At 43.7% G+C, this 11,780-nt stretch overlaps 1 protein-coding gene across 2 annotated transcripts in view; it reads right to left on the bottom strand.

The window, feature by feature from the left end:
* Positions 1-9,357, bottom strand: part of LOC122540177 (ephrin type-A receptor 8) — a 530,533-nt gene extending 521,176 nt beyond the window's left edge. For both annotated transcript variants that reach the window (XM_087980648.1, XM_043675512.2), the window contains exon 1: positions 9,234-9,357. In XM_087980648.1, coding sequence (XP_087836774.1) covers positions 9,234-9,315 — 82 coding nt within the window. In that variant the 5' untranslated portion in view covers positions 9,316-9,357. The remainder of the gene's footprint in view (positions 1-9,233) is intronic.
* Positions 9,358-11,780: the final 2,423 nt, after the last annotated feature.

Here is an 11,780-nt window from a genome sequence, read left to right on the forward strand (position 1 = left end):
AGGCCGGGGTTCAATTCCCGACTCAGGCGACTGTCTGTGTGGAGTTTGCAAATTCTCCCCGTGTCTGCGTGGGTTTCCTCCCACAGTCCAAAGATGTGCAGGTTATGTGAATTGGCTATGCTAAATTGCCCGGAGTGTTAGGTAAAGGAGTAAATGTAGGAGAATGGGTGGGTTGCGCTTCGGCGGGTCGGTGTGGACTTGTTGGGCCGAAGGGCCTGTTTCCACACTGTAAGTAATCTAATTTAATCTAACATTAAACGTTAGCTTGCTGCCTGACCCGCTGTGGTCTCCAGACTTGTGGTTTCAGGACAGCCAACATCCATTTGCACTCCGCTAAACCGTCTGGTTGTGTAGACAGGTTTAATCATCAGGAGTTGATCTAACACTAAGATCTGGGATGAAAATGTGTTGCTGGAAAAGCGCAGCAGGTCAGGCAGCATCCAAGGAACTGGAGAATCGACGTTGCGGGCATAAGCCCTTCTTCAGGAATGAGGAAAGTGTGTCCAGCAGGCTAAGATAAAAGGTAGGGAGGAGGGACTTGGGGGAGGGGCGTTGGAAATGCGATAGGTGGAGGGAGGTCAAGGTGAGGGTGATAGGACGGAGTGGGGTGGGGGGGCGGAGAGATCCGGGATGTCCAAACTACACAGTTGGAGAGTTGCATCATTAGTCTGTTGTGAAGGAATTGATGTAAATACCCGGCCAGAGTTAATCCTAAAAAAGCTCAGTACAATCTATTTAACGGAGTGTTTAGATTGAGGAAGAGTCTGAATAAACTCCGAGGGATATGTGGGAGGGTGGGGGATAGAGGGGACGTAAGGAATTTATTAAAACATAAAGAAAATGAATAAAAGCAAAATTACTGCGGATGCTGGAATCTGAAACCAAAAGAGAAAATGCTGGAAAATCTCAGCAGGTCTGGCAAAATTTTGACAAAGGGTCAGTTAGACTCGAAACGTCAGCTCTTTTCTCTCCTTGCAGATGCTGCCCAGATCTGCTGAGATTTTCCAGCATTTTCTCTTTCGGATAAAGAAAAAGGAAAACGTTTGCATTTATAGAGCACACTTAGATTAATTCAGAATATTCAAAATACAGTTGAAAGCCAGTTAAATAAAAGTAGACCTGTGTGAACGCCGTAAATATGGAGATAGAATACACCGACGATTTAACAGCAGCTGCGAAAACTGACAAAAAGTCCTATCTCCACAGACTGCCAGAACTACACACACACACACAGAAAGAGAGTCACAGTGAGAGAGGCACACACAGAGAAAGAGAGACACACACAGAGAACGAGAGAGAGTCACACAGAAAGAGAGCGAGAAGGACAGAGAGAGCAAGACAGACAGACAGACACACACACACACAAAGAGAGACTGCCAGAATGGTTTCTGTTTTCACAGTACCTTGTGATATAATGATGGTATAAACTGCGATGAATTGTGATATAAACTGCGAATTTGTGAGCAGCAAGATCCCACTAAACGGCAGTGTGCAAATCATTTGAGTTTGTGATGTTCAGTGCCGAGCTGTTTCCCTGCCCTTCCAAAGAGTTTGACAATCTTCTATTTACGTTTGGCGAGCGACCAATGCAAAGCGATTTGATTTTGCATTGACCACACTATGCTTTGTATGTTAACGCAAACATCTGCAAGTCTGACTTTGTTTTAGCACTAGACTGCCTGCTAACCTGTTTAACTATTTGCATAGCGCCAACTCTTTCATCCACTCTGTTCATATTCAGTTCAGACATTGGTTGAGGAAAGAAATTCCGCTCGAGAGAGACGCGAAACTATTATATCCCGACTCACAGTCCAACTGGTCATAGTCTTAGTCCCAGTCTGTCTCGTGTAATATGGAAAATGCCTCAGACTGGTAGGAAAATGTAAAATATTTCAAACTGTGTACCCATCCCCGATCTGATTGCATTAAATCCTGTTGATGGGATATTTCTAGTGTTCCTGCTGTCAGGAGAGAAATGCAAAATTAGCGCCAGGGAATTGAATGCTCAATGTATAAAAGTTGCTTGATTTACACTGCATCTTGTTTACATTTCGATCAACTTCGACTGGAAATAAGGTGGACCCGAGCGGACATGAGGAACAGATACACTCATACCGACTCTGCGTTATTATTCGAGATGCGCTACACCCTGTCATCTCTCTAACTCCTTTCTATTCAGGCTGAATATTACAGAGTTTTTTTTTAACAAGAACAAAATCCTCCTTTGACATGAGATGACTGGAAGACCTGCACAACCGTTAAGAAAGCATAAAAATACCAGACTTTAAATACATTCCACAATAATGATCTAATATAAAAGCCAACGAACCAAGTAGATCATCCTCGGGAACGTAATATAAAAACAACGCGCGTCAGAATGCCAGCAGCGGCAGGAACAGAAAGAGCCCAAAACTCTTCAATTCCAAACAAGTCACATTGGACCTGAAACATTAACTGTGTGAAGTTCCGTCCAATACATTTCTTCAGGATGGAAGGTTCTCTGGGACTTTGTATTTTAATCTAAAATATTTTTTTACAGTAGGGTGGAACAGGATTTTGTTATTATAAAAAGACAGACAGTGGAAAGCCTGTGCTTAATTTCTCATTAGATTAGTTACAATAACGATGGCGCTGCTACTTCACTCTTACCCATGGATAACATTGCAGCAAGGTCAGAGTGACCCCAGAGAGTGCAGACAATGTGGCCATCATAGCTGATTGAGCAGCCGCGACTAATGCATGGAATGGGAGGTTTAAATGGCTGACATTTGCATTATGAAATGAGGCCACTCAGGCCATCGAATCCCCGCTAGTTCACCTAGCAGTTTTCCAGCTCTTGCTTTCTCGCTCGGGTTACACTGTACTTCCAGTGCCAATTTATTTTAAATACTCTCTGAGTCCACTTGGATCACCTTTTTACAGTGAGTTCGGGGTGAAAACATTTCCATTTCAATCGCATCTAAACTTTGTTTTGCCTCTTAGCCTCAATCTAGGGTTCTGGACTCGAAAAACTAACTCTGATTTTGTCTCTACAAGTGCTGCGAGACCCGCTGGGTTTCTGGCGATGGAGCTCGTAATTGTGAGGAAGAGGATCTGAGCTGTTTAGCATTTCATTCATTTGGATTGAATCTCCCTTCGGCCTCCTCTGCTCGAAGGGCCCATCCAATCTTCCCTCACGATTGTAGGGTGAGTGAAGGAGGGATGAGAACGCGAATAAGAGGGATAAAACGATTAGGAGTGGGAGCAAATGCATGTACAATTTCAAACTCCAGTGCAGACACGTTATCTTTGTTATTCGCTCACGGGGATATGGGCGTCTGCATTGTTCCCCCTTTCCCAAATTGCCCGTTGAACTAGCGGCTCGCTGAGCTCTTTCAGAAGGCAGTTCAAATTCAGCTAACTCCATTAACTAAGGGTCTGGAGTCACACGTAGGTCAGGTCGGGTAAGAATGGCAGTTTCCTTCTCTGAAAGACACGACAGCACTCATTTAATGTTTAAGAAAAAAACAGTTTATGGTCAAGGTTACTGATACTAGCGGTTAAGAAAGTGCGGTTAAGTGGATTTGAATTCGATCAGCGAAAGGGATGAGATTTGAACCCGTGCCCGCAGCATTAGCCTGGGTCTCTGCACGTCGAACTCAGCGATAGTCTCACTATAACTCATTCCTTCTTTAGAACAAATAACACCTTTTTTTTTGTTAATGCCTGTTATGTAATTCAAAATGGAAAAAAAAGGAGCAACTGATTTTACTGATACTTTTGATAAGGAGCAGGGAGGTCAAGGGTCAGGTTGCCCCGGAACAGGTCAAAATCTCCAGCCGTTTCAGTGGAAGACAGACAGGAAACCCCCTGATCGCCCTGTCGCCTTTAGCTTTTCACTGGAACAGGGGTGCAGTCAGCACAGAGTCACTGCACTGGGCCATGAGTAAGGACAGCGTGTGCCCTGCCCGTCCCCCTGACAGACTGAGAACTGCAGTGAAACCTATTTCTTTGCTGATCCCCGCTTTAAAGGAGGACTGGGGATGTACTGGACTCTCAGCGCCCCCCAATAATCTCCGTGTGTCTTTATAACTTCCTGACCATTGATCCTTTGACAAGTTTAGGGGCAACTTCGAATCGGGGCAGCGGTAGTGTCCGTACCTCTCGGATCAGGAGATCCCAGTTCATAACATCCCTGAACAGGTTGATTTTAAAATGTTTTTATACAGCCTGCAAGTGAGGAATTTTCGATTTCACTTGGAACACCCAGTCCTCCGTTGTGTCTGTCCAGTTCGGAGAGTGGGACCCGTCACTTTGCCTGTGGTTAAAAATCACATAACACCCGGTTATAGTCCAACAGGTTTATTTGGAAGCACTAACTCTCGGAGCGCTGCTCCTTCATAAGGCGGTTAGCAGCGCTCCGAAAGCTACTGCTTCCAAATAAACCTGTTGGATTATAACCTGGTGTTGTGTGATTTTTAACTTTGTGCACCCCAGTCCAACACCGGCTCCTTCACCTGTTAGTAATGGCAGATACTATGCAGGTGGAGATAGAGGGGCGCGCTTTCTGAGAGGGAGCAATCGTAAAACCGTTCATCCCCGTTAATATCCAAATAAAAAAAGTCCTCCCGTCGACTTGGATAACTCATTAGTTTGAGGGAAATTAAGCTAAACCACGACTTACACTTCCCAATGCTCTGTCTATTGTTGTAGAAAGAGGACCAGCGTGGACTGGTGTGTACAAGAGACAGGTCTTGGTCTAGCCCTTGGTGGAGGGAACAAGTGTTAATTTAAAGCGAAACTCCGTTCCAAATCCATTTATTCTGGTGATTGAACTGAACGCTGGCCTCGCTCGGTTCGAATATATTTTAATCATCAGTTATATAGAATGCTGCTGTGGAAGTTGTCTGTAAAGGAACTGGTCTGGTTTCAGCCCAGAAGACTACAACCGCAGGGTTTGCGGTCCACGTGTTTTGCAGATGGCAAACAGTTTGGAATGACCGCCCTGGGTCGGGTCAGACAGTCAACCACACAATGAAATGGTTCGAGTGACACACAGAACGTCAGTGACCGCTACAAGCCGTCACATCCAGGCAGGACAACGGGGTTGTTCTGGAGAAGGGTCGAAAGGTTGACTCTGTTTCCTCCCTCCAGAGGTACTGCCAGACCTGCTGATTTTCTCCAACAATTTCTGTTGTTTTTTTGTTGTTTGTTTCAGATCTCCAACGTTTGCAGTACCTTAGTTTAGGGGAATGGAGCCTCCCTCACCGATGATTCTTTAAGCCCCGTCACGCTCCACTCAGTTCAAAACCGTGCCACCTGGCACATCTGTCTAAACTTTACACTGCCCTTTGTAATCGGGCGAGAGGGAAATCAAGTGAATTGATTGCATTTTGAATAGCTCCCGAAGTGAAGATTTTCAATGACAATGCACTGTGATTTCATTTGCATTCTGTATCTTATTAAACGACTCTGTTAAAGTGCTTGTGTTTTAATTTGATTAGAAATGTTTTGTTCGCCTTATCCTGACGCCGCAAACTTGTAAGTGCAGAGCCTCTCTTGTTCCTCACTTTCTTTCATCATTTAGGCTCGGCTGTCAAGGATCTGGGAAAGACGCGGTCGCTGACCTCAATTCGGATCAGGTTAAGAGTTTGACTCCTGCTCGCCAGTCAGAATTTGCAGTGACTAAAACGGCTGGCAGGAGAGATTTAGGACGAAAAATATCAGAGGCTTTATTTTCAAACAGCGGAAATTGTGATCTGGAAGGCGCAGCCTGAAAGCGGAATCGGTGTCTTTTTTCCGAATGAAATTTAAGAATGATCCGCAGAAAAGAAAATAAATGCTTTTGGCGCAAGCCAATGGCATTCACTGGATAACATTTTAGAGGGGCCGAACAGCCTCATTCTGTATCCATTCCTGATTTTGACGATTTCAAGCTGGTATTTAACACTGTTCTCGGAATCCGCAACTGCTTGTATTTATTGTCATATTTATTTAGAGCCGTAGTTGAACAGCTCAGTACACTGAGGTCGGGTTACAGTATCTAAACTCTCACGATTCACGCTGAGAGGTTGTATAAACAAATGGAGTTTTGTGAAATACATTTCATTTGTCAATGAAAGTTAATGGCCATTTACAGTAATCCCACGAAGATAATTACAAGATAAATAATGTCTTCAAGTAATTTGATTTTCCCTCCGTTTAGTTAATTAAACCTGGTAAATTGATGTTTAGATTCGAATGTGTGTCTGTATACCCTCCTTTGATGTTGAGAAATTACTCTAATTCTCGTTTCATATCACGTACCTACTGTCATTCAGACCAGTTAAAAATCTAACTCTGAAACTGCACAGAAATTACTTGAAATCAAATGAAAGAATTTGTGGATAAATCCCGGCTCAGTGGGTGCTACATTAATTCTGCACATTTACCAGGGAAAAATCACCTCGATGTTTCACCCAATTCATTTAATTGTGAAACCCAACCTCTGGAAAGATTTTGATGATAACATGTTGGCGTAAAAGAGATGTGGGTAAGTTAGAGTGATATTGAGACTAGTTTTGTACAGCCGCCTTACAGATGGATGAACACACTGTTTGAGGAATGGCACCTGGGCGAACCTCGAGATGAAGTTAGGTCCAACGATGCCATAAGGTAGAACTCAAAATCCGATTCACATTCACCTTGTAGCTGGGGTGAGTTCAACAATCAATCGGGAAAGACTGATTTAATGGTCGCAGTTGTGATGGTGAATTCGCGGGATGGACTATTACCGTTGAAATGGTTAAGAATTTAAATTACTTCAAGTTAAGAATTAAAAAAATTAAAGTGCCTAAATTTAATAATTTAAAGCATTGCAAATTTTAAAATTTAAGTTGCTACAAATGTAAAGAATTTAAAGTGCATCATTTTTGAAGAATTCAAATTGCTTCAAATTAAGAATTTGAAGTGTTACAAATTAAAAATAAATAAATTGCTTCAATTTAAAGAATTTACATTGCCACAAATTTAAAGTGCTCTAAATTTGAAGAATTTAAATTGCATCAATTTTTAAGTACTTAAATTGCTTAAAATTAAAAACATAAAGAATTAGAAATTTTAAAATTTAAATAGCTCCAAATTTTAAGAATTAAAATATTCCAAATTTTAAGTAGTATTTTTTCCAGCTTCTGGGAAGATTGCACAAAATGTTCAAACCTTTACAAGGCTGTAACAGGCGCTGACTATTTTCACTATTAGCAATGAGATGTAGCCATCCGCCCCTCTTCTGTAGTGTGGATTACAAAGCAGTGCCCCTTTTAAATCACAAATTCTAACAGAATATAAATGAATTTATATTGATTAGATTAACACATCCACATAGAATTCACTGGAAAGCACCGAGTTATTTTGGGAAGTGTTAAGGTACTTAAATAAATACTTTAAGCAGTTATTCGCTGGAATAAGTGGGAAGATTCTGCTAATATGTTAAGGTTCCGCAGACGCAAGAAACCTATAGATAAAATTGGTCCCCAAGCCAGTTTTTCTCCTTAATCCGTATTTAGCTGAACAGCTAAGAACCGCTTTATGGATTTAAACGCCAAGTGGCACTTTCTCCTCGAGAGAAGTAAATTTTAGGGAGGGAAAAGTTTGAAATGAAACACTGGCAAACAAACTTGAAAAACAAGATAATTCTGAAAATACTCCGCTAGTCAGGCAGTACCCGTGGAAAGAGAATCGGTTACTTTAAAGAAGTAACTCAGTGTTTTCTACCGTAAGTGGCACGAAATACTGACTTACGCCACACTTCGAGTAGAAAGTGCCTGTGGATAAAACATGGACATAACAGGGATAAATTCTTCGAGGAGAAAGTGAGGGCTGCAGATGCTGGAGATCAGAGCTGAAAATGTGTTGCTGGAAGAAGGGCTTATGCCCGAAACGTCGATTCTCCTGCTCCTTGGATGCTGCCTGACCTGCTGCGCTTTTCCAGCAACACATTTTCAGGATGGATAAATGTCAGGATACACATTTTTGTTTTGAAACTAGTTGATATTTTGTATACGTTAATGCTGGGGATGTTTTGAAAGTGTTTTGTATACGTTAATGCTGGGGATTGACCAGCGCGGTTAATCAGTGTGGTTAGAATCGACGTAAAATCTCACAGATCCGCCGATGTGAATGGGGACCGGAAGGTGTGTGTGTGCGCCCAACTTCGCCTTGTTTTCTCACAATGTCTCAACAAATCATCTCACTCTGACCTTAAGTGAAGCATTTAAAGCCTTCACAAAGTCTATATAAAGTGAAGCACCTATTTGTAATAGTAAATCTAGGGAGACAGAAGCTGTTAAGGCATTTCTACTCCCACCTCCCGGTCAGTTCACCTGGACCTGAGCAGAGGCAGCCATGAAAGGTGATAACTAAGTTCTGTGCATGTTAAAATGTTTACATGGTACTTTTAATGACATGGACTGGAATTGACGCACTTTGAGAATGTTAGGTAGAACTAATGTTAGTGTGGCACTTTACAGTTTGATTTAAATGGGGTTTAAAAGGCGCCTGGGTAAGTGTAATGCCCCCAGCGCGGTGGGAGCATTTTGAGTGAACAGAAATGTCCAGCGGACCCAACTCTCCCAAGTTCCCGGCACAAGGACACTTGCGGTGGCCAATACAAAACCTTTCAGGGTTTGGCCCAGATTAGAGGGTGGTCGGTAAGCTCGGGGTGGGCAGGGGTGGGAGGGGAGGGATGTGGCAACCTGTCAATTGAAAATAACCCTACTTAATATTGAGTTGGTTAATGGAGCGATTTTCAGTAATGCTACAATCCCTCTCTGTCTCTGTGCGCGCACACACACACACAAACATCTGCATTGATAGTCACTGATGGCACTTTGAATCATTCCCTGGTTCTATTAGCACACCTCTGAGCTTTTGCTTCACGTGGTTACTCCAGCTAAAGCCGTTTCGGCTCAGCCTCCCTTCAGTGACAGAACTAACCTCAACAGGAACACATTCTATTACCCTGTAAAACAGCTCAAAATGATGTTAATGTGTCAGCTGTCCAGTCCAACAACAGGATAGTCACCAGCACTTATCGCTATTGCAATTAAACTACCGGCTCTTCTTGGTTATTTTTATAACAAATTACACTCGGAGATGCTCAGGAGGAAGTATTTGTGAAATGAGATGGTGACAGCTGGTTTCTCTTTTAAACCATGCACCCGGTGATGCTGCCTCACATTGCAGCCAGCGTAGCGTCACAGAGCATGTCCTCTTACCTTCATTTGGCGGAAAGTAGATGCAGTGTGATGTACACAGGATATTCCAGAGGAAGAGCCAGAGGCACCGTCCTGTAGCCATGGCTGCTGTTGCTGCTCGCTCTGTGTACAAACAGCCGAGCTCTAGCGGCATCTGAGCGCCGCTCGCTAGACTTTAAACCGCAGCAGCCAGCCCCGGGGCTGGGACTCGACCCCTCCAACTGTCCGTCAAAGGCTCGCACCAATCACACTGCCAGCATGCATCGCCGTTACCAATCAGACAGCGAGAAATCAAACCGCATTCTCCAATCAGGCATGCTCAGTCGAACTCCCCTGAATTTTCAGCCAAGAGAACAGGAAATTAATCCTCTGAAAGAGTCTGTTTCTGTGTTCGTGTGTCTGCCTGTGCTTCTGTGTGTGTTTGTGTTTATGTGTATCTGCCTGTGCTTATGTGTCTGTCTGTATTGTCGTTGTGCCTGTGGTTTGTTTGTCCGCCTGTATTTATGTCCACCTGTATTCCTTGCGCGTACCTGTGTTTGTGTTTCTGTATTTATCCGTGTGTCTGTAGTTTGTCAGCCTGTATTTCTGTGTGCCCGTATTTATCTGCGTGCGTGTTGTTTGTCCGCCTGTAGTTCTGCGTTAGCCTGTGTTTGTGTGCGCGCCTGTATTTCTGTGTGTGCCTGTGATTTGGTTGTCCGCCTGTATTTATATGTCTACCTGCATTTCTGCGTGTGCCTGTCCCTGCATGCCTGTGTTTGTGTGTGCCTGCTTATATCTGTCTGCCTGTCTGTGCGCTTGGTTATTTCTGTATATTTTTCTATTCTTGTGTGCCTCTATCTCTGCACCTGATTGTGTGAGAGAGAGAAAACTTGGAGCTGGGACGGAACATTCCAGCATTTGGGCAACAACGGTCCCCTCAGACGGAAATAGAAACATCCCAAATGAGGTGTTTACACAGATTGACGTCCAATTCTCGCAGATGAGCTCTGCAAGCAATGTCCCTTCCCAAGACATGCTCTTGAAACGCTTCAATTTGATGGAAATGTGTTAATGTCAATAACACCAATCCAAACACTGGGGGAAAGAGAGTTCGAAATATGTTGAATAAATTACCCATAAACATAATGTCACACCAACCAATAATCATTCTGTAAACAGGCCACACTGCAGTCCTAATCTTTAGTAGGACTGCTGGACAGTCACATTGGGCTCTACTTGTGCCTCTCTCCACAGACACTGCAGACAAGGTAAATAGCAAAGGTCTTTCCCTTAGGGTACGGGAGTTCAAAACTTTTTAAGGTGAAAGAGGAAAGATTTAGAATACATCCGAAGGGCTTTTTTTTTCACACAGAGGATGGATCCTTTATGGAATGAACTGCCAGAGGAAAGTGGTAGCTGCGGGTGCAGTCACAACATTTAAACTACATTTGGGCAGCTACATGAATGGGAGAGATTTCGAGGGAAATGGGCCAAACGCAGGTAAATGGGACTGGGTTAGTTTGGGAACCTGGCCTGGGCGCGTGGGAAGAGTGTGTTTCCGTGCTGTATGACTCTATGGCCCGCTGAGTTTTTCCAACAATCTCTAAGGCCATCTCTGCTGAAGATGTCCATTCTCAATTCTGCTCATTCCCTCAGGAAAAGAAAATAGGGACTAGCTTCCGTAGATTCCTGAACATCTAGAAAGTCGTGTTCTGACATTTCCCATTCAGGGTGTGAGTTTGATATCCAACCTACACCCTAAACCTCAACCTGAGCTACAAACCTTCACAAACCTTGCATTTCCCAAACGGCAACACTCCCCCCTTCCCGCCCTGCTCCTAAAATTCACATGTTTTTACTTCTGTGAGGACTTTTTAAAACAGCAGCCGTGCCTGTAAGGGGTCGCCTGTGCAGCTGGATTAATGATGGGTTCCGACTGCGACTGAACAGCAATGGGTCGAAACGAACGTGACCCCTTTCGGTTTTCCCGCGGCCAGCTCCCCCGGTTTTCACCGAGAGTGCTTATTGTATTCACGCCGGCAGGGCCAAGCACTGACTACAATTTATTTCTAACACCAAGTTTGGACATTAGAAACGACCGCAAACTTAAGTTGGAGTCACCACCCAGCCTGAACTTCCAGTTCAGATTCAGAGGAGCTCCTGTCCAGCGCGGGTAGCATCGAGCAGACAAGAGGTGAACATATTCCGGAGTCCTCCACCTTTTCCTCAGATCCGTCCTCCAACTCCTCAGCGACCCCTGAAAACTCCCTACCCGTCTTGCCTCAATCGCCTTCTTATACCCTCAAGCCCCGGCCTCTGACAATTTGTCTCTCTGTTGCAAATACCCAGTATTGGCCCCTAGTCTCACTACAGACTTCAGTGCCTGGCTCAGCCTCATTAATGCCATTTAAAAGGCCAGTGAATCAATTTGAATAGAATTTTAATTATAATGATCTTTCTGAGCGGAATACTGTACATGGAGCCGCGATTAAATAAGGTGAGGTTGAACCATTCACAAAGAATTGGTGAAACTTAATCTTGCCCACTTGAAATTTTCAATTTCTCGACAGTCGTTAACCTGAGAATTAG

This window comes from Chiloscyllium plagiosum, unplaced genomic scaffold (genome assembly GCF_037043375.1).
Source record: "Chiloscyllium plagiosum isolate Xiang-an unplaced genomic scaffold, Cpla_swu_hap1 HiC_scaffold_37, whole genome shotgun sequence".
NCBI classification, from domain to species: Eukaryota; Metazoa; Chordata; class Chondrichthyes; order Orectolobiformes; family Hemiscylliidae; genus Chiloscyllium; species Chiloscyllium plagiosum.